We start from the raw sequence: 20,739 nt of genomic DNA, 5'->3' as shown, positions 1-20,739 counted from the left end.
TCAACCCAAGAGCCCATCACGCGACTACAAACACCCCAAGGCGACCATCACACCCTTTGCTGCCGGTAACGAACTGGCGCAGAGACGTCGCCATTCTCTCCTGCAGCGATGAACTCGGTACGCCCGGCCCGGAGCGTCTTGTCGAGATGTGTCTCCGTCTCGAGCACACCGGCCCTGCCCTGCCGTCTATTCCACAGCTCCGTTAGCCGGTCGGGGCGGAGGCGGTCACGATTTAACAATGTCACCGCCGAAAAAATGGGACTGACGACCCCCGATAAAATTGAGTCGTATGCGAAGCGCCAGTTCCCCGATTACACAGAGGAGGAGAAGGCAGCTCTGAAGCAGAAGTACACTCCTGAGCAGTGGGAGGCTCTCGAGGCGGCCGAGGCGGCCATTGACCCGAAAGACCTGGTGATCCAGGGTCGGTTACGGACGGACCCCTACAAGCAGCCTTATATCGAGGATTTTGCGACGATCCGGCCGATTATCGACGCGAAACCTCAGAAGACTCTGCAATCTAAAGAAGTGAAGTGGCTCCCAAGGAGAGAGTGGGTCGACGACTACATCGAGAAGATGGCAGACCGGGTTGATACCCAGTTAAAGGACACCATGGGCCAGGCCTTTGCTAGGGCGCTGCGCAAGGTCAAGAAGACGAACCCGGACAAGCTCGACTTCACGGAGGAGGAGCTGAAGGAGCTGGAGACGAACCCCGAGTTGCGCAGGAAGTTCCTGGTTGACCAAGACGCCGATGTCTTGGGAAGCAAGAAGCCGAGGGCGCCCGCCGAGTCGGAGATTGCAGGCGACAACTGGATGGAGTTGATCGACAAGCACTTTTTCGAGGAGCTCGAACAGTCCCTCTCCACCGACCAGAACCCCCTTCGCCCCTCCCGCCTGGACTCGTGGAAGGCCATTGAAGGCGAGGACGGCAATACGGCGCTGTCTCCCGAACTTGGCAAGGTCGAAGGTGTCAAGGGCCTCTACAAGCCCCCCGAGGACCCTGAGGACGACGGCCTCGACCCCACAGGCACCTACATTAAGCTCAAACAGGTCACCGGCATGAAGATGGCTGACATCCTCTCTATCTTGACCAATAGAATCGTCCTCAGAACTGTCTCCAACCAGACCCGTCTGGGCAAGATCCGCAGTCACTCCGTCATCGTCGTGGCCGGCAACGGCGACGGCAGACTGGGCCTGGGAGAGGCCAAGTCAACGGATGCCACTATTGCCACGGAGACGGCCACCCTTCTTGCGATTCGCAACATGAAGCCTATCCGCCGGTACGAGAACCGCACCATCTACGGCAACGTCGAGGCCAAGATCTCGGGAACCGTTGTGAAGCTTGCCGCCCGTCCCCCAGGTATACTACCCCTTCTTCTTCCTTTTTCCCGACTACGCAGAGGATGAGACTAACGCGAATATTCTCAGGTTTCGGACTCCGCGTCTCCCACAGGATATATGAAATGGCCCGCCTCGCCGGAATTCACGACCTGGCCGCCAGTATCCCCCGTTCTAGAAACCCTTACAACACCGTCTACGCCGTCTACAAGGCCCTTCTGAACCAACCCGACCCAGAGGAGATTGCCATCGGGCGCGGGAAGAAGCTGGTCGACGTCAGGAAGGTGTACTACGGCGGCTCTGTATATTAATCTGTATACCACTTTGTATACCACTGTAAATGTTCAAAAAAGCGCAAATCACTAGACTTCCTCCTATGCGAGCTTGCCGGTCGTAAGCCGTGCGCAACCGCGCTTAAAGACCAGCATATTTGTGGTTTGTGCCAATGTTTGCAATTCGTAAGGGGGGGTATCTCCTCTAATCGTGATCTCGTCATCTGCCTGTGCATTCCTCGCTTCTCTCATCTCGCCCCAGCTTGCGGCAGTGGTAGATTTCCCAAGCCTGACCTCGGCTTGGTAACCTTCACGACCCAGCACGGTTCCTTACTCGTCCCGCTCGTCACCCTGGCTCTCTGCCCGGTCGCCCCAGTCAATCTCCTGCTGCAGCACTATGCTGTACACGCTGGCCTTAAGGAGCGTGAAGACCAGGCTTGTTTTGCGCTCCAGCTCGCGCAGGCCGTCGAGGATTTCGGTGCTCGGGGAGCCGCTCAGATCTTCCAGTGTGGAAGCGAGCTGCGGAGGTTTTTCAGCGGCGTCAGCGACTGTCTGCCAAGGAGATGGTTCGGCGAAATGGAGAGAGGGGTCAGGGGAAGGGATTCGGGGTTGGGCGAGGTCGGCAAGGTCGGCCACGCAACGAACCTTCTTCATGTTGTCCGCAAGCTTCTCGTACTCCTCCAGGACTTCTGCCTCCAGTGGCGTCAGCTCCGGCTGCGAATGCAGCAATGCTGATTCTCGTCCTTGTTCCATTGTGTGGGTGTGCGCGTGTGCTATCGTGTGTCGGGCTTTGTTCCGCGACGCTAGTTCAGCGAGCAAGGTATTTAGTGTGGTGTTTACATGTAGAGTCGTGCAGGCGGAGGTCCTTTTCGGTGAGGCGCGGTGGGACGCGTTGTTGCATGAACCCCGCCGGAGTGAAAGAAAAAAAGAAAAAAAAGGCAGCCAAGCTCTCCTCAGTAAGCACTTCGGTGAGGTCCCAATGGTCTTGGGTATCGAAGCGGCTCGTGCGCCGCCAGGACATCACCGATGCCACCTAGACTCCATATCAATTTACCCCAACGTCCGTCCAGACCTCCTTCCTTCCAGACATCCTGAAGCAGTAAAGGAGAGCAACGCCAGCAACGTCTGTGCATGCTTTGTACAGTCACAATCTACCATCGACCAGTCTGAGTCAGGAGACAAGATTTGGGGCCTAGGAAGGTCCGCAGAAAGTACCTATATGGCTAGTCTTTTACGCCGCGGTGCTTACTCACGGACTCTAGCGAGTGCCGATAATAGGGCATTCGCATGGTAATCTAACCAGCCAGGCTTCACACGCTGACTGCGTTTCTGATTGTTTCTGATGGAAGAAACGGCATTAACCCCCGAGAATTCCTGTAGGTCACTGCAGGGGTTCAACGGTGCCGTATAGGTCACAAGGTCACCTAAGGGCTCTCACATTCATATCCTGAAAGTCGTGGGATGGGTTGACGTGGCAAGCTTGTTATTTCCGAACAGCTCCAGAACTAAACTAGAGCATAAGAAAATCAACCCACCATTTCGCGACAGTTCGGCCATGGTGCTGCTACGGCGGACCGATACCTACTCCTTAGACTCGAGTCGAACTAGACGGGGCTAAGAGCTTTGGTATAAGCTCAATCCCTGATGTTAGCTCAGGTCACTTGACAACTACTCTGACAAGTGTAGGGCAAAACAATTTCATTCATAAAGGGTCGATCTCGTTTGTCTGCGTTCTGGGCCGATTGAGGTGTTGGAGCCGATGAACGACGACATCAGGCGACTTTCAACCGATCAGAGACTCATTCCTATTCAAGGGCAAAATGGTTGGATCAAAAAACTTTGAGCAATCACCACCCCTGACGGCTAGCGACTCGCCCGACCATGCGAAGCGGTCCAACACGCCGGCGCTGCTTGTACGCAGGTCCTCGCTGATGAGCAAGTTTCCCGAATCTGGCTCTTCTGCGTACGTTCTTGACTGGGAAAACAATAGCTGCAAGCAGCGGCTCCTCAATCATGCCGACGACCTTTTGAGAGAAGCGGTGGGTCGGAGGCGACTCACGATCGTTCAAGGGCTTCCGTTGGACCTGGTTCAGGTTCTGAGGGACTCATTGGGCGTCAGTCCTGGTTTCCTCGAAGCACATGCGGGGCGGCGGCCGCATCGATCTTCGAGGCAGGATGACGACACGAGCTTCATATCCTTCGAATACCCAGAACTTATCAAGACAGCCAGGGGGGGGTTTGGGCCGGATCCTGGATACAAGCCGTCAGCAAGGCCATCGGATCTAGTAGATGTCATGGATGAAGCCCCCTTCCATATGATGACAAAGGATGGACAAGCGGTCATGTTCTGCCGTGTGTCGTTGTGGATGAGTAGCAAGGCCGATGGTATGATCACCCCAAGGCCCCCTCATATGTTAATCCTGCTGATGTGCCCCTTGTAGTACTATTTCTCGATCGACCCATATGGAATGATCCTTCTTCACAAGTCAGAAAGGCCCGGCGGCCGCTTTCAGTCACCCGCTCGTGGCAGACAAAGATCGACGAATCACAAATGGACGGCACTTCCGTGTGGAATGTCCTTATTGCAGAAGGGGACGAACTTCCGGGGCTTGAAGACAGCCTCTTGCGAACGTTCCGGCAATCGAATGTTGCTAGGCAAAGCCTACCCGACATCCTCCATGAAGCAGTCTATGACAAATGGCAGGACTTCTTCGAGACTCTGCCGCCGTACTCTCAGCCAGGTTCTTTGCAAGACTCATCTCTGTACTGGCAAGCAACAGGGTCTCTGGAGCAAAACCTGGACTCGGCCTACGTCCAAGGGTCGCAGCCAACAACCGGTGGCGTACGGCAAACGGATTGGCGCAGCCTGCTCGAGCGATTACAGCGCCGCGTGGCTATCTCGGGGCTCGGAACTTCGACGGTTCCGCAAACGCCTGGGTGGCTGCGCACACAACCGACGACGGCAGCATTGCAGACGCGAGACATGAATCTTCCCGAGCAGAACAACCAGCCGAATCTAGACGACAGCAGCCGTTGGTTAGATGGGAAGGAAGCTAATCAGCGGGCGCTTGATCGTGTCACCTACTTAGGGGGCATCATACTCCCGTTCACCGTAGTATCGGCCATTCTTTCCATGAACGATGAGTATTCGCCTAACTCGCCGCACTTCTGGGTGTTTTGGGTGGCTTCCGTTGGTGCTGCCATGCTTTGCCTGTCTATCATCTACTTGGACCAACTGCGATGTCTCCAGGTCTACTTCGAAGTGACAGCTGCCAACAAAGTCGAATCAATCATCACGTCCGGTAGGACACATGATGGCACTGGTGTCGCACCTATGTCCATAGCGACATCCGGGACTCGCTGGCCGTCGCGATTGACCGCCCAGATGTTGGTCGACGGGCCCGAGCCTGGCATGAACGAAATGGAGGTCATGGCCGACTCGGCCGTGAACCCTACAATGCTTGTTCAACAGTACACGGACGGGTCGCAGCCCAAGGCATGGCAGAGGAGGCAGCTTGGCTGGGGCGGCGCGGTGAAGAAGGTCGTCGGATATTATCGGTGGATGGGCAGCAAGCCAATGCAGCTGAGTCCGTACGGTGAAGGTTTCCGGATGAAGGCGGTTTAGGTAGTATCTGCGGGTTTTCCAATACGAGGTAGTAAGGACCAAACGATGGTGAGTGCAGCGGAAGGTGTTCTGGTGAAGAAGAGAAGGGAAGCTGACGTCTGGAGGTCTGAATACCCTGGCCATGCAGACCGGCATAAGGCCGGGCCCAGGTGCGACGACATCCGGGACAAAGCGTATACATCGTCGCAATTGATGAGACCGGTCATTTCTCAGGTCTCTGAGAGAGCATCCAGCCACCGTTCCTCATCCATGAACAATGCTAGACAAACAAAGAGATTGTGTTTGCTACACGTATCCAATCAGACTCCGCTAACAACACCTTGGCGACAGGGTACGACCGTTGTTCATTGGAGATAGATCGGTCGGTAACAGTGTGGTCGGGGGGGGGACAGGCAGTAGTCGACTGCAGCCTGGCCTTACCAACAGGTGGGAGGCGAATCATGAGGGTAGAAAAGTAGGTACCACTCGTCGACAGCCATGCGGAGAGAAAAATCAGCCGGGTTGCAGCTTAGCCTCCCAAAAGCGCCTCCTCACAGCGTCCTCGGTCGCCTACTTTCCAGTGTTGAGGTGAATGAGTCCGCGGAAGCAAAGATCCATTTCACCTTGAGTTTGTAGAATTCATGGGCCGGACTTTTACCCATTCAAGTCTACCAGAGAACACCAAAAGGTTGTTGGGCCGGGTTTTCTCAGTAAACTAGACGGGAAGGAAGCACCTGCAACTTGCCCCCCTTGTTGCCTCCTTCCACTTCACTTACGTTGGTGACCAACCAATCCCGTATTTTTTTCTCGAATACACCTTGTCTTTCAGATAATACAAAGCTCGACAATCAGTTCTGGTTTTTTTTTTTTTCTTCGTCTCAAACACATCTCGTCTTTCAGATGATAGAAGGGTCGGGCAATTTGTTTCGGGAAACGCACTCGAGCTTTTGTCCCATCAAGTCATCAATTGAGTCTCGCTCGCTGCCTTCACATCTGGTCCATTCTGAGCGCATTGGGCTGCTTCCAGCATCAACGGTTGTCATAAAAACCTCTGCTAAACATTCCTTATAGGCCGGACAAGCGCCGCAAGCTGAGTTGGCTTTCAGAACCATACAACATTGTCAACAGTTCACCATGACCCGGGGCAAGTTTAACAGAGACTTGGATGCAGCCTCCCAGCAAGTCGTTCAGCATATCTCAGGCCTCGCGAAGGGAGAAGATGATGGCCAAGTCCAGTTCGTCTTCTCAGGTGATTCTCTGGCCTCGCCTCTTGTTATCCGTCTGGTCGCTTTGAACGTGGATGAATACCCGCAAGGTTCCGGTTTCTTGGCTTACACCGATGCCGAGTTAATTCCCAGAGTTGTCTCTGAGCTCCTCGATGATCTTCCCAGCTTAAGTCAGAACAAATCCATTCTCGACACACTGCATCTCATCTCGAGAAGATTGGTCAAAGATCTCGCGTCAGAGAATAGCGACAGCTCCGACGTCGAGATGACCGACGTCGACCTGGACGAAGACCTAGAAACCGAGGTGGCCGATGAAGACGATGAGTACGACTATGAAGATGACTTGATCTTCGGACTTGGCTCCACCTCCCCCTCGCTCCCGACATCGACCAATGCCCAGCAAGAGCGGCCCAAAGTCACCGGCCGTCTGATTGAAGACCTTCGCAAAGCCAAGGAGGCCGGCTTCAAGATTTCATTGCTGGCAAATCTCACGGAACAGGACGAAAGCTGCATCTTTGCCCTTTCCCTTCCCGTTACTCATCTCGGTCTCAACGAGGATACTCTCGAGGCCTGGGAGGTGAACTCCTCAGACTATATCGTGCTTCTATGCAAGTACGATTATAGATATCCTTGCGTGGAGACATTTATAGATCTTGCGCCTGGTCATCCGGCTACCATGCAATTCCGATTCGGAAAGTGCGCCCGCTTCAAGCCCACTCTCAGCTCAGCTCTCACTGCGCTTAACCCAAGATTCAACAATGCACAAGGAAGCTTAGCAAAAAAAGTCATGACGACCGAAAAGGTCCAGGAAGCAGCTTTCTGCTCCATGCCTATTTCAAACTCGATCGACACTTTCATGAACCAGCAGCTCGCAACGCTGCTAAAGATTCGTTTGTCCCACATCGTGTCTTGGGACGGCGCTACAGACCTGCTACGGAAGCTAACCAGAGACGCACACCTACGCGATTCCAGACCAAAACTGTACAACACGCCCTCTGGTGCTGACAATGCTGAAGCGCAAGTGTCGACGACAGCTCGTGGTCTTCTCAACAAGGACTACGTGATGCACAACCCCAAGACCGCAGGCCCCCTCCCACAAAAGGAACTCAGCGCGCCTCTGATTGCTATGCAGTTCGCCTTGCGTTACTTCGTCAAAAGCACCCAATACTGCCTTGTCTGTCATCAGAAGACTGACTCGGGCTTTGCTGCCCTGAAGCCATACGTGTGCAGCGAGCCCCTTTGTCTCTTTCAGTTCATGGCACTAGGATTGGGTCCCAGCATCGAGCATGATATCATTGCTCGTCCTTATGTGGTTGACCTTCTGGTCAGCTTCTGCGCTGCCGCTTTGCAGGCATCTCGGATCCGTGAATGGCCGGAAGGCCTGGCTATCAAAGTACCTTTGATGAACCACCCCTCGACTCAACCCAATATAGCCAGATCGTGGGCTGCTACCGGTGCATACCAGCTCGGAGAGCCTTCAGTGCGTCGGCAAATCAACCCTGCTATTCCTGTGACAGCTCAGATTTCGGCCGGCAAACTCAACCTCGACAACACACAAACCATAGTGCTGAAGCCTGGGGATATGATTATTCTGGTCAAGCCTGCAATGGTGGGCGTTCATGGGAGCAAGGCCAATGTTCATCACTGCCGCATCAAGAATATTGACACCACCCTTAACGGCGATGGCAACAGCGGTGGCAGGGTGGTTGAATTCGATTGCATCGTGTCTACGGACAGACAGCCAAGCACCACGACGGCAGACCCCTTCGGGAGCGGATCGAAAGATTCCTCGCCATCAGCTGGAGAGGCTGACTGCAAGCCTGAGGGACAGATCGATGACCAAATTGGTGACGCTGAATTGTTTCTTTACGAACATGACATCGACGACCTCGAACCAGCCTATCAACGTGAGGCTCTGATGCTTCTCGTGCAGACAATTCCTCCAATTAGAACTTTGCGAGATTATCTCAGGAGCCACCAGGGGTCTTTGTTGAGCGAATGCAACACGATCTCCAGATCCGCTCTTGCGTTACTCCGATGGATCGTTGCCTCAAATCGTTCGTTCATCGTACAGATTGACCAACCAACGGACCTCGACATCGGCGGCATCTCAGCGACTGAGAATCGACAAAACGAGCGCTTGGTTGGCATGACCGACGACTGGATGCAGTTCCGCTTTGCACAAGGATCTCCCGAAAAGGAGCATCGTTTCAAGGAGGAGTTGGAAAAGCAGGGGAAACATCCTTACCCCACGCTTTTCGCCTGGCACGGCAGCCAGCTTGGAAACTGGCACAGTATCATCAGGAGTGGCCTGGACTTCAAGGATACCCTCAACGGTCGTGCTTTCGGCCACGGCGTGTACTTCGCCCGCGACTTCTCGACGAGCCAAGGATACAGCAGGGCTGGTACATCATCCTGGATTGGATCTGAGCTGAAGCTGCATGCCGCTGTCAGCCTTTGCGAGATTATCAACCGTCCGGCTCAATTCACGTCCACTCATCCATACTATGTGGTTGGCCAAGTGGATTGGATCCAGTGCCGCTACCTCTTGGCCCAACGGATACAGACAGAGCCTCCACAGGATCAGAAGGCCGCTTCTACACCGAAGGCTGTTTCTGCTCTGGAGCCCGAATACATCTCTCAGGATCCTTCTCGTCAAATCAAAGGGTTGACTAACGGTTCCGTGAAAATCCCAGTAGCTGCACTTCCTACATGGCGTCAAAAACCGGCGCCTTATGACGGGTCTTCGTCTCATCCGATTCTTGTGGCCGACGGTTCAGATAGAGGCCTTGATGACGAGCCGGACGATTTTGATCTGATGGGACCCCGGGAGAGCCAAGACGTAGAAGATCGTAACATGTTTGTCAAAGGTTCCGACCCCGACAAGATGGACTTCGTTCCGGGTAGTGTTGAGTATGGTTCACTGCCTCAACTCCCTCTTCCTGACTGGGCCTCGGACCAAGGAAGGAAATTCCTTGGTAAGGAGCTGAGCAAGTTGCAGAGGTTGCAGGCCAGTACGCCTCTGCACCAGCTCGGCTGGTACATCGATTTCGACAACATCACAAACATGTTTCAGTGGATCGTTGAGCTGCACAGCTTCGAGAAGTCGCTTCCTCTTGCACAGGACATGAAACGCCACGGTGTGTCCAGCGTTGTTCTCGAGATCCGCTTTGGCCGTCAATTTCCACTATCCCCGCCGTTTGTCCGTGTCGTTCGTCCTCGCTTCCTTCCCTTCTCACAGAGAGGCGGCGGACATGTCACGGCTGGCGGTGCCATGTGCATGGAGCTCCTGACCAACAGCGGCTGGAGCCCCGCCAGCAGCATGGAAAGCGTTCTCCTACAGGTGCACATGGCGATGTGCAACCTCGAGCCTTTTCCGGCACGACTGATGACTAAAACCACTGGTAGATCATGCGACTACGGTGTTAACGAGGCCATCGACGCGTACAAGCGCGCGGCTGCCGCCCACGGCTGGCAGATTCCTCCTGATCTTGACATGACGGCGAATGCGCAGTGAGTAGGGGTTCATGGATGCGGATGAGGGTGTTTTCCCGGTTCAATACTCAACGACTTACGGCGCCCATTCGTTGACGAGGGAAGCGTCACAGTTGGTACCGTTGTCGCCGGCGTCGGAAGCCGCGTGAATCCTCCATGAGAGAAGCTTGAACGAGACAGAGACAGGAGGAGAAAATAGCGAGATAGCTCGGATGCCCTGATAGTAGAGTTAGCAGATATTCAAGTTTATCCAACACACCTCATGGATCTAGTATGCTTGATGCTACATTGACTAATCTTACGCGATGGTGTTGGCAACAAGACTCCTCTAAGACTGTTGGGATTGGCTCCCGAGATAGACGGCCGTCCAGGAGCCCCGAACTATGCATATTGTAGATGCCAATGTGCTACAGCGAGTTTTATTTGTCGTTTAGTGTCCGCCTCCTTACTGAGTAGGAGGCCATGGACCTTAGGATCTGCAAGTCAAGTCAAACCAACAACTTTCAGTGGGCAGGATCCGGGGTTCGGTTGGGTCGTCGGGATGGTGGGAACAATGGGTTGGGGACCAATCAGCAAGATATGATCAACTTTGCCTTCGCAACCTGTGGGTACATACATACTTGCCTAGGTGCCTAGGTACCTACCGATACCTAGTAAATTAGGACCTCCAGCTCCAATGCTGGGACTCGGAGCCGATACCAAGAGCTGCCTGACGAGAAGGTGGGCGAGCTCTTAAACCCTCTCGGCCTCCCTTTTATGTCACAGCTACACTAATATCACGTCTTTGATCCCGAAACATAGTTGACCGTCACCACGAGTTAGGGACGCGACAGTATCCATTCCGACTGACACGCGATCACAGCACTGCAATCAACTAACTGCGCCCAGCCCTTTCCCCAGACTAGGCCCCACGCCCCCGTCCAAGGCCTGAGGCACGACCATTGGTCTCGGCGCAACCCACCCTACCTACCTTCCACTCCACCGACCCTGGACCAACGCTGCAGCTTTCCACTCCTAAACCCTCTCTCCCTCTTCCTCTCTCTCACGACGACGCTCTCTGCACCCCTCATTGGACTCGGGCCGCCTTCCAGTCCAAACGGCATTCTCTTTCCCTCATCTCGCTGCCCCCAATGCATCGCGCAGCAGTGAGGGCCTTGCGGACTAACTACCGATGTACGGCTCGTAGCTTCGCACGCAACACCCGACGGGGCCTCTTCGAACATAGCCTCTCCACCACCTCTGCCTTCGCGACCCGCCACAGCCTACGATACTCATCCTCCTCCCCGAACCAGCCTCGCAACAACCCTGAGCATGCTGTCCAGCCGCTAAAGTCCTCCATGTACATCCGCCGCTTCTCCGTCGCTCTCGTGTCCACCCTCGTCGGCTACGGCGCGTGGTACTCGTACAACGGTACCGGTCTCGACAAGTCCCCAAGCTTGTCAAGAAGCTTCACCACGGGCGCCACCGCTGGCGGTGATGCTGCCCCGACCCGCGCTGTCCTCGTCGTAGGCGCCGATCAGCTACACACCGGAACCTTCGTCGGAGAGGGTCCTATCTCCAAGACCACCAGTGACGACGGCCGCAAGGTCATCGAGATGTTGACCCCCGAGCAGGTCACCCAGAAGCTCCGCAAGACGGAGCAGTCCTTCCTCGTCAACAGAGGCCAGGGCGTTCTGCGTTACGACCTGGTCCAGCTCCCCAGTAACGACCCCATCGAGGACGACCACGCCGAGAAGATTGTCGAGGTGCCCAACAAGGCCGCCGGCGTCACGGGCAACAGCAGCGACTGGATGTTCTGGGGCGTTTTTGATGGTCATGCGTGAGTTGTTATTGGAACGTCAACCTGCTTGAAACCCCGAACTAACACGTAATAGCGGCTGGACAACCTCGGCAAAGCTGCGCCAGGCTCTGATCACCTCCGTTGCCAAGGAGCTCAACAACACGTACCAGTCCTCTGCCGATCTGTCACCGCCGGCTGAGGCCATCGATACTGCTATCAAGTCCGGCTTCACTCGCCTGGACGATGAGATTGTTAACCAGAGCGTCGAGAGGGTCCTTAAGGCCGGCTCTAAGACTATGGCCGCGGAGCTTCTTGCCCCCGCCCTGTCTGGCTCCTGTGCCCTACTGTCTTTCTACGACAGCAGATCCAAGCTTCTGCGCGTTGCCTGTACCGGCGACTCGCGCGCTGTCCTCGGCCGCCGATCGGCATCGGGCAAGTGGACTGCTACCGCTCTATCGGTCGACCAGACGGGTGGCAACCCTGACGAGGCCGCCCGCCTGCGCAAGCTCCACCCTGGCGAGGACAGAGTCGTGCACAACGGCCGAGTGCTCGGCGGGTTGGAACCGACCCGTGCCTTCGGCGACGCGAGCTACAAGTGGAGCCGTGAGATCACTAACAGACTCCGGGAATCTTTCTTTGCCCGCTCCGCATCCCCTCTGCTCAAGACACCCCCCTACGTGACGGCCGAGCCGGTCGTCACGACAACCAAGATTGAGCCTGAGAATGGAGATTTTGTGGTCATGGCCACCGACGGCCTGTGGGAGATGCTGACCAACGAAGAGGTCGTTGGTCTCGTCGGCAAATGGATTGAGAGCCAGACCAGCAGCTCTTCGCAGTTCGACTCGACCTGGTCCAAGCTCTTTGGATCCAAGCAATCCACCCTGCCCGTCGAGCAGGCGAGTGACAAGAGCGCTGACGGCCAAAAGACGCCCATCCGTCTGCAGCAGTGGGGCATATCCCCCGACGCCCCCGAGCGGTTCGTCGTCAAGGACAAGAACGTGGCCACGCACCTGGTCCGTAACGCCCTCGGTGGCAAGAATGAAGAGCAGGTCTCGGCTCTGCTGACTCTGCCGTCTCCGTTCTCGAGACGATACAGGTGAGTCAGGCCACAGACGGAAACCACTGACATGAATCGCGAAGCTGAAACGAAACGAAACAGGGACGACTTGACGGTGCAGGTAATCTTCTTCGGCAACGGTGAGAGGACGGGCCAGGTCAATTTGAACGAGGAGGCCACGGCCCCGTCGAAGCAGCAGCCCGCGAAGGCGAAGCTTTAGGATATCATTGTCGCTTTTCGTATTGGGGGGACTATCACTGGCCAATTGCTCTCTGGAGCGACAGCGTTAGCCCCCGTGTGTTTATTGGCGTGTACTAAACTGTTGACCGCGTCAAAGTGGTCCGGAAGGGGGGTGAAGGAACCCCGCATATCCTCCTGAGATGAAAGTGCTGGCTGGATCTGGAAAGCGAATAACAGAAAATATGCCTCGGACTGGGGCAACTGCTCAGATAAACTCATGTTTATGCTACAAGCTGCTTAGCGATCAAGAAACGAACGAAACCCAAACACCCTTGCTTTGACGAGACCCCCCAACCCCCTTCACTTTGGCCTGACTACGTCTTGAGAGAAAGATGCGGGTGAGGCAACAGTGAGAAGAAGCATGCATTCCAACTTCGACCGTACCTCATAACCAGAGAAAAAGAGCGAGAAAAAAAAAAAGGATTCACAAGCTTCCGTAGCGACTAGCGCGCGTACAACGCGCATTGTATCTCTTATCTTCTCTTCTCAAGCTTTTTTTATATTTCATTGATTGTTGAGGACGGCAATGGGGTAGTTTGACAGAGACCAAAATGTTTCGACACCGTAAACCTCGGCCCAACGCCAAGAGGTTTTCTGTTATTTTCTCAGTCACCCAACGGTCCACCAAAAAGCGCTTGCACACAGGGTCCAATCCTAATGATTCCCCCCTCTGCCCGCCCGCCCAGCCCTCACTCACTTCCTCTGAGCTTGTCTCCCCCCTCTCCCCCCTCCTTTCTGTTCGTCTTTGTAAAACTAGAATCGAGAAGAACGAACATAAACCAGTTCCCCAAACTCAAAAAAACGCCTGGGGTTTCCCTTGAAAAGAAAAAAAGAAGAAGAAGAAAAGGCAAAAGAAAACAAAGGCAACAAGTCCGAGATAAGACAACAGTAAACAACAAAAAACTCCCAATGATGAAGGCACAGATACCATATGCTGCTGGCTGATCTTTTTTTCGTGAGAATCCCAACTCAGTAGGGAACCGTTAGTTACGGGTTGGGTAACAAAGTTTTTGTAAGCCAAATGGTTCATCGAGTCAAAGACGCTCGTGGATTTCGATCGTTCGCTTTCATCTTCTTCTTCTTCTTCTTCTCCTTCTTCTTTGCCTGCCTCTCGTAAAGTCTCGTGTCCCTTTCAATTTCGTCGCTTGTAAATAATAGTCCATGACTGTAGGCAACGTCGGTCCACATCCCTAGTTCTTACACTCTGTCGATAACCGTCATCTCTTTGCAAATAGCCCTCTTGGTAAACTGAATTGGCCACTAGCCACGGACTTCGGATCACCAATCATCCGCCGCCAAGGGTCACGAATGTTGGCCATTCTGGTGTGAATTGTGGTCATCGTCATCCCCGTCGTGGTGCAGGGTGACGCTGTTGAATTCCTCAAAAGGATCCACCGCAACATCGCCGCCAGGAGTCGCCAGGCCGCTATCTAGGGGAACCCCCTTCAGGTTGCCTTGCATCGGATGAGAGCCACTGAGGTCTATACTCTCGCTTTCTTTGACATTGCGGAAGTTGACGGTATCGATGCCGCGTCCCGTGACAGGGACAATCGGCGGCTTCATGTGGCGGATCAAGGCCCACTGGGTTGTCTTGAAGAAGGGGTGTGCTTTGATATCTGAAGCGCCAGCCTTGGCGCCTAACCTCCGGTTCTCGTCCTTGATGAGGAGCTTGCGAATCAAGGATTTGCAAAGACTGGAATTCTTTAGTTTAATTGCTCAACTGGTTGGAATGCAGACCTTACTTGGATAATTGCGGCGCCCCGGCATGATCGGGGAAAGGAATGTCTTCTCTCAGGATATTCGCAAAGGTGGCGTTCCGGTTCTTGCCCTTGAAAGGAGTAGTTCCGTAGAGCATCTCGTAGATCAAGATACCCAGGGTCCACCAGTCCACCGCACTAGTGTGGCCGCTACCCTTAATGACCTCGGGTGCGATGTACTCTTCTGTTCCGACGAACGAATTGGTGCGGAAATTTGCGATACATGATCGGGTGTCGATGTGCAACGACGTGGTGCTGGTACCCGTCTTGCCGACGACCATGGTGGGCTTTCCACCGAGATCGGACTGCTTAGACAAGTCAAAGTCCGAAAGCATGATGTGGCCCGATTGGTGGAGCAGGATGTCTGCACAATACGTCAGCATGCAATCAATTTGTAAGCAGGTAATAATGGTCTGGCGAACTCACTCTCCGGCTTCAAGTCGCGGTAGATGAAGCCCATCAAATGGAGATATTCCAAGGCCGCAGTGACCTCGGCGGCGTAGAACCGCGCGTCATCCTCGGGGATGCACTTGCCGGGGCGAGTCTGCAGCGCTCGGAAGAACTCTCCACCAATGCAGTATTCCATGCACAAGTACAGATAGTCCTCGGACTGGAATGAGTGGTATAGCGTGACGATGAAGGGATGGTTACTCGTAGCCAGGATTTCCTGCTCGGCGAGGGCACGCTTAATTTTATTCCGCTTGATCATCTCCTTCTTGCTCAGCACTATATGTCAAGTCAGTGCCAGGTCGGAGACATCAGTAGCTGAAAAAGGCGGGAATCGGCCGTACCTTTCATGGCGTAGAGCCGGCTGCTCTTCTTCTCGCGGACCAGATAGACCTTGCCAACATCTCCCTTGCCGATCAACTTGATCTTGTCGAAGCTTTGGGGGCCAACCTCGACGTCGCGAACCTTGATCGAATTGGAACTGTACGTCCTCCGGAAGGCTGGATTACGGTTCGGGGGCGGCAGGTTACCGAGGACGTCCTGGTCGGGGACGCCCAGGCTAGAGGAGGAAGAATCGTTGACCTTGGAAGCGTCGACCATCTCGAGGGTGCCCGAGTTATTGTCGAGGACCAGAGGATCCTTGCTCAACTCTGCGGTGGCCGGGCGCTCAGCGCTGCCCTTTCCCTTGGAGAACAAGCCCTGGGCATTGGGTGCGCTGGCGACTCTCCTAAGTTTCCGCGCCAATTCCTCCCTGCCGGCACTGGTCGTCTGCTGCTCGGGGCCACCGTCGGGGCCCTGGATCTTGAAGTTGGGGGTATCTGGAGGACTTGGGGGGACCGACTCGTTGTTGTGGTGACGGAGGCCTGGCTGGCCCTGGTGAATAAAGTAGGGGTTCGCGTGTGCGGTCGGACTCAGAGCCTCGTCGAGAGGGTTGCCTTCGCTAGCGGTGGTATTCGTCCTCAATCGGCCGACGGTGCCTTTGAAGAAGCTGCTACCGAACTTGCTCCGGATCTCTGGGCGGGCGGGAGATGATGCATCTGCGGAAGTTTGAATATGGGCGGTGGAGGACTTCTCTCGGTCTCGGTCGGCGCCGCTGTTAAGGTTGATACGGAAGAGGTTCTTCAGCTTCTGATTAAACTGGGCGGCGCCATTCTGGTGGGTTCGGCTGGCAGGCATGTCGGAATCTCGGGGGTGCGCGATCAAGCGACCGATGCCATGGCTGACTGGACAATTGCGGGAGAAGCGAAGGGGGGGGGGGGCCGGTCGATGGGATCGGAAGGGCGGAGAGCAATTTGAGAGTTGAGTGGCAGCAGACTAGACGCGAGGTGAAGGTGAAGGTTGAAACGAGAGGAACGTGGGCCTGGATGCGTAGTGTAAGTAGCGTCACAAAAAAAGGACAAAAAAACCCAAGAGGTAGGTCAGGAGAGATGCAGGTAGGCAGGTGGGTAGGTAGGTAGGTAGGTGACAGAGGCATGGAACGGGACGGTAAGGTAGGTGAGGTGAGGCGAGGGTCGAAGCCGAGTTAGTAATGTGGGCGGGCGGGCATAGGCGGCTTCTCGGATGGCCTTGACACCTTCCCATACTCCCCGCTCGTTGGTTCGATGGCGGCGGGCATGGGTATGGGCATGGGCGTGGTGGGTTCGCTCACTGCACTGGTGGTGGCGGCCACCCGTGGTGGTCTCGTCTAGACCCCATTGGGGGTCGCTGGGTTTCGCTCTTTCTCTCGCCTCCGGCCCACCTTTCCCTTCCATCATCCGCCCATCCAGTAAGTAGTAGTCAGTGGCTCTCGGGCAGTGCAAGAGAGGAGGAACCCAGTCTAGGACCGTAGTGTAAACACGCGCATCCTCCCGGGGAATGGGACGACCACTTGTGTGTGCGACGTGCCACTGGGAAAGGAAGGGGAAGGGGGCGGCGGGCAGACACAGACACCCAGAATGGGACGCGTCGGTTTCTTTGGATAGGGATTGTCCGGTTCAGGTTCTGGCGGCCTATAGGTACAGTACCGGTAGTAGGTTCCAGTACCTAGGTAGGTAGGTACCTATGGTGGTTTCTGTCTACTAGGTACCTACCTACAGCAAGGTCTGGCAGCGCGGGCTTGGCTGGCTGGCTGACTGACCGGTTCTTGCCATTGGTGCTATTTTTGCCGGACTTTTCCCTCGTCTCCCTCCCTCCCATCGGAAAGTCCCTTGGAGGACGGATGAATGGGTGGATGGATGCTCGACTGCGATCCCCAATTGCGTTTTTGCTCTGAAGGGTTCTATGCGTAATGTAGACAGCATAGCTACATACTACCCAGCCGGTAGCTTTGTATCCCTACCTCGCATCTATCTGCAATGCATTTCACTGGTCTGATCCGACCCCTCAATTCCCCAACTCTATCTCTAGCGCAAGCTGAAATCATTGATGCCTACCTATTGCCTCACTCACAATCTTGTTCCTGGAAATGTTCGTGTTCTGGTACATGCTCATGCAACCACATCTTCCCTCGACGTCCACAGCACAAGAGAGGAGCGACGGGAATACTAGAACAAGTTACCTACCGGTAGTTACAAGACGACCCCCAACCCAGAGCCTTGGTTAGTACTTAGTACTGAGCTCAGGCCCCCTGCCCCGCGGCCGAATATACACAAGACGGCCACCGGGCTGGTAATACGAGCCTCACCTGGCCAACTGCGTGCCAAAGCACAGCGCCTACCTAGATATCATAAAATAAAACAAAAATGAAGGTAACGACCCTTGCTGCTGGCTGGTCATCATATACCTATGCTGGGGTGTGTTTTCGCCCCCTGCCCTTGAAGAGAGAGAGAGAGAGAGAGAGAGAGAGAGGCTTGCTCCCGTAAAACACCCAACGAAAAGCAGCAAATCATCGGATGGATATGCAAAATAAAGCACAGATACCGAGGCCAAAACCCTTTGCTAGTTGGTAGCCCATTCCACGCCGATCGGTTGGAAAACTTTGGGCTTGACTCTCTCAAACATGCAGACGAGACTCTGCCAATACTTGCAAGACACTCACTCACTCACGCGCCTACCTTTACTCGGTGCGCGACGCGATTACAAATGGTGTACGGATACTCTCGTACCTAATACCTACATGGTTGCCTACCTACCTACCTACATACCTACCTAGGTATCCGTACATACGCCGTGTAATCCCAGCACTAGCACCGCCAAACTACTGCGATGCTGGCGGCGGGCGCTTCCCTCCCCTTCAATCGGTCCATTTCAGCCATCCGCACCATTGAGGACAAGCCGATGTGCCAACATGCCAGTACGCTGTAATTCCTAGGCAAGACAAGTCCGTCCGCGTCCTGACCAACAAAGAGACGGATCGAAAAGGTCAGAAGGGAGGGGGGAGGGGAACAAAACCCGTGCACGCGGCCCCTTCCATTGCCAGGTAGTTTAGCTGTCGTCAGCTGTCGTCCGCTTTCCCACGAATGATTCGCCTCCATCTCCCACATCTAGGCCCCGTCGGCCGCCAGTGATGGACAGTAGTTTACCTATGTACGCCGCATTGGAAGTATTCTAGAACTCGGTCTTCGCGCCCTTTTGCCTTGCTACTTTACTTTCTAAAAGCCTGTTCCGGTTGGCCCGATTGCCTGATAACACCTTCCATGTCATGAAACTCCATGCCATCCGTTGGATCGGCCTGTTCCCGCAACCCTGCGGACGCGAGAGAGAGAGAGAGAGAGAGAGAGAGAGAAAGAGAGACAGAGAGGGCTGCTGGGACATGTTTCTTCCTGAGCACCGGCCCTCCCTGGATACTGAGGTGTCACCCCACTCGCCCTTCTCATGCAACTCCCCCACAAAACAACGCACATCCCCGCTTATGATGTAAGACGGGAATGCTGTCAAACTCGTCCCGGGCCCTTTTCTCCCTTCCAGTCAGACCAGCCAATCCAGTGAAGCGAGAGTCGCAACGCCAAGCCCGTCCCCTTTGTAACGACCGTGCTCGAATACAACCAGATACTCCGGCTTTTCCGCTACCCTTCATACTGAGATCCCGACAGCCCATCTGTGGTTGTCTGGGGAAGTGGGAAGCCGCTCACCGGCATCCCCCAGCGGCCGAGCCCGTGAGCAACAGTCCCGGGGGCTTTTCACAGCGGGATCCCTTCACCCTCTTTTATCCCTAGGGAGGCGCAGTCCAGTTGCGTCATCTCTCTTCCGTCGTCTCCTCCGTCCCGTTGTCTTCTCCATCACTTGGCATATTCTGATCTCGTAGGAGCAAAAGGTTCTTGAGCCTCCGTCTGTTGTTGCGCCACGTGTAAAAGTCTTCTTCCTTCTGATCTCGTATAGACGGTGTGACCTGATGGCCCGCCTTGTCAAAAAGGTAGCCTGGGAGCTCGGTCCCGTTATCGGGCACGTATCGCTTGAATGACACCTGTGGCCCGTCCCCTACCTGCCAGGCGATTGGAGGCATGTGTAAACCCTCCAAGTGAGACTTGAGGTGCGCGGATGTGGAGAATATGTGAGCCGGCTGCTGCTCGGCACATTGGGCCCATCGACACGCAAACGGTTCGGCTCTCGCATGGACCACGAGGACATGCTTTCGCAGTGTTGCAAAGTTGTGCAGCTCGGCTCTGCACCCCTCCCACTCGCAGATGAAGACGATGAAGTGTGGGTTCAGTCCCTCGTAGATAGTTCTTGGCTGCGGCGATGGTGCTTTTGGGGGACGCCCTCGTCTTTTGCCTGCGTACAGAGCACCAGTCTTGGGCCTATCCGGCCGCAACTTTCTCGGCCCCGTTGTCGGAGGCTCATCCTGCAAAGTCTTCGTACCCGGCCGGTTTGGTCGGAAGCCTTTTGGCCGGCCACGTTTCCGAGGCTGCGGCAGAAGAGGACTTGTCCCAGGCGAGGCTACATCTGGCTCGTCTGTAGTGGAGGTTGGTAAGGCCGGCTTGGCAAGGCTCACATCTAACGCGGCTTGAGCTGCCAATTTTCTGAACTGGGGAGAGAAGCCCGAGGTCATCAAGTCATCCGCATCATCCTCCACCGTCCTCCTAAGAGCTGCTTCTGATTGCTTGCTCGGGCTTGAATTGATAACGACCGCAAATGACGATCGCGGGGCCGGCTGGGCAGTCGATGTCCTCTTCGGTGGAACTAACGGCGGCAAAGCTGATGGCAGGCTTCTGCCGCCAGACTGGCTGAGGAACATATCGAGGGTACGTTGACGTGGTAGTGGCGGGTTTCCCAGGCCCGTTGGAGTCGAGCCCGCCTGCGGTTCTGTTGGTAATGGCGGGGGCATAGTGGAAGCTCTGGTAAGAAGCACCGTAGAGGGAAATGCAAGATTCGTTCACTGAGTCTTGTCCCGGGTTGATTTAAGTTGAGGTTAAAGAACCTACTTTAGTACCTAGGTAGCTAAGGACGCGTTGATACGCCAGAGACGCGGTTGACAGAATCGGCAATAAGCGGGGCAGGCCACCTTGGGGTGGTTTCCGGCTCTCGCTCTCTGTCCATCAAACCTCCTGCGGCGACGCGTTCAGCAGTACACAACCTAGGTGAGGTAGCCAACCGTTGTCCCAGAGCGCT

At 55.0% G+C, this 20,739-nt stretch overlaps 7 protein-coding genes across 7 annotated transcripts; 4 read left to right on the top strand and 3 right to left on the bottom strand.

Annotated features, from left to right (window-relative positions):
• Nucleotides 1-108: 108 nt before the first annotated feature.
• LY79DRAFT_511438 (uncharacterized protein) lies at nucleotides 109-1,646 on the top strand (the record flags this gene model as incomplete). Its single annotated transcript, XM_060554271.1, has 2 exons — nucleotides 109-1,357; nucleotides 1,426-1,646. 2 exons carry the CDS (start codon nucleotides 109-111, stop codon nucleotides 1,644-1,646), a joined length of 1,470 nt encoding a protein of 489 aa, XP_060416078.1.
• A 291-nt stretch (nucleotides 1,647-1,937) lies between these two features.
• On the bottom strand, nucleotides 1,938-2,360 carry LY79DRAFT_511484 (DASH complex subunit Dad3; the record flags this gene model as incomplete). The annotated part of the gene is made up of 2 exons (XM_060554273.1): nucleotides 1,938-2,126; nucleotides 2,253-2,360. The coding sequence occupies 2 exons, from the start codon at nucleotides 2,358-2,360 to the stop codon at nucleotides 1,938-1,940; spliced, it is 297 nt and encodes a 98-aa protein (XP_060416077.1).
• A 1,067-nt stretch (nucleotides 2,361-3,427) lies between these two features.
• LY79DRAFT_588799 (cysteine protease domain-containing protein) lies at nucleotides 3,428-5,232 on the top strand (the record flags this gene model as incomplete). The annotated part of the gene is made up of 2 exons (XM_060560959.1): nucleotides 3,428-3,992; nucleotides 4,049-5,232. The coding sequence occupies 2 exons, from the start codon at nucleotides 3,428-3,430 to the stop codon at nucleotides 5,230-5,232; spliced, it is 1,749 nt and encodes a 582-aa protein (XP_060416076.1).
• A 1,113-nt stretch (nucleotides 5,233-6,345) lies between these two features.
• LY79DRAFT_511430 (polymerase) lies at nucleotides 6,346-9,954 on the top strand (the record flags this gene model as incomplete). The annotated part of the gene is made up of 1 exon (XM_060554267.1): nucleotides 6,346-9,954. The coding sequence occupies one exon, from the start codon at nucleotides 6,346-6,348 to the stop codon at nucleotides 9,952-9,954; it is 3,609 nt and encodes a 1,202-aa protein (XP_060416075.1).
• A 1,108-nt stretch (nucleotides 9,955-11,062) lies between these two features.
• Nucleotides 11,063-12,989, top strand: LY79DRAFT_511421 (protein phosphatase 2C; the record flags this gene model as incomplete). Its single annotated transcript, XM_060554264.1, has 3 exons — nucleotides 11,063-11,751; nucleotides 11,807-12,808; nucleotides 12,872-12,989. 3 exons carry the CDS (start codon nucleotides 11,063-11,065, stop codon nucleotides 12,987-12,989), a joined length of 1,809 nt encoding a protein of 602 aa, XP_060416074.1.
• A 1,099-nt stretch (nucleotides 12,990-14,088) lies between these two features.
• LY79DRAFT_547704 (kinase-like domain-containing protein) lies at nucleotides 14,089-16,686 on the bottom strand. The gene is made up of 4 exons (XM_060557349.1): nucleotides 15,558-16,686; nucleotides 15,193-15,492; nucleotides 14,752-15,130; nucleotides 14,089-14,702 (listed from the first exon to the last, which is right to left on the bottom strand). Exons 1-4 carry the CDS (start codon nucleotides 16,387-16,389, stop codon nucleotides 14,312-14,314), a joined length of 1,902 nt encoding a protein of 633 aa, XP_060416073.1. The 5' UTR covers nucleotides 16,390-16,686; the 3' UTR covers nucleotides 14,089-14,311.
• A 2,680-nt stretch (nucleotides 16,687-19,366) lies between these two features.
• Nucleotides 19,367-20,365, bottom strand: LY79DRAFT_511670 (uncharacterized protein; the record flags this gene model as incomplete). Its single annotated transcript, XM_060554292.1, has 1 exon — nucleotides 19,367-20,365. The coding sequence occupies one exon, from the start codon at nucleotides 20,363-20,365 to the stop codon at nucleotides 19,367-19,369; it is 999 nt and encodes a 332-aa protein (XP_060416072.1).
• Between the last annotated feature and the right edge of the window lie 374 nt (nucleotides 20,366-20,739).

This window comes from Colletotrichum navitas (assembly GCF_030913465.1).
Source record: "Colletotrichum navitas strain CBS 125086 chromosome Unknown LY79scaffold_17, whole genome shotgun sequence".
Classification (NCBI taxonomy): domain Eukaryota; kingdom Fungi; phylum Ascomycota; class Sordariomycetes; order Glomerellales; family Glomerellaceae; genus Colletotrichum; species Colletotrichum navitas.
This window is presented reverse-complemented; position numbering and strand designations above follow the sequence as displayed.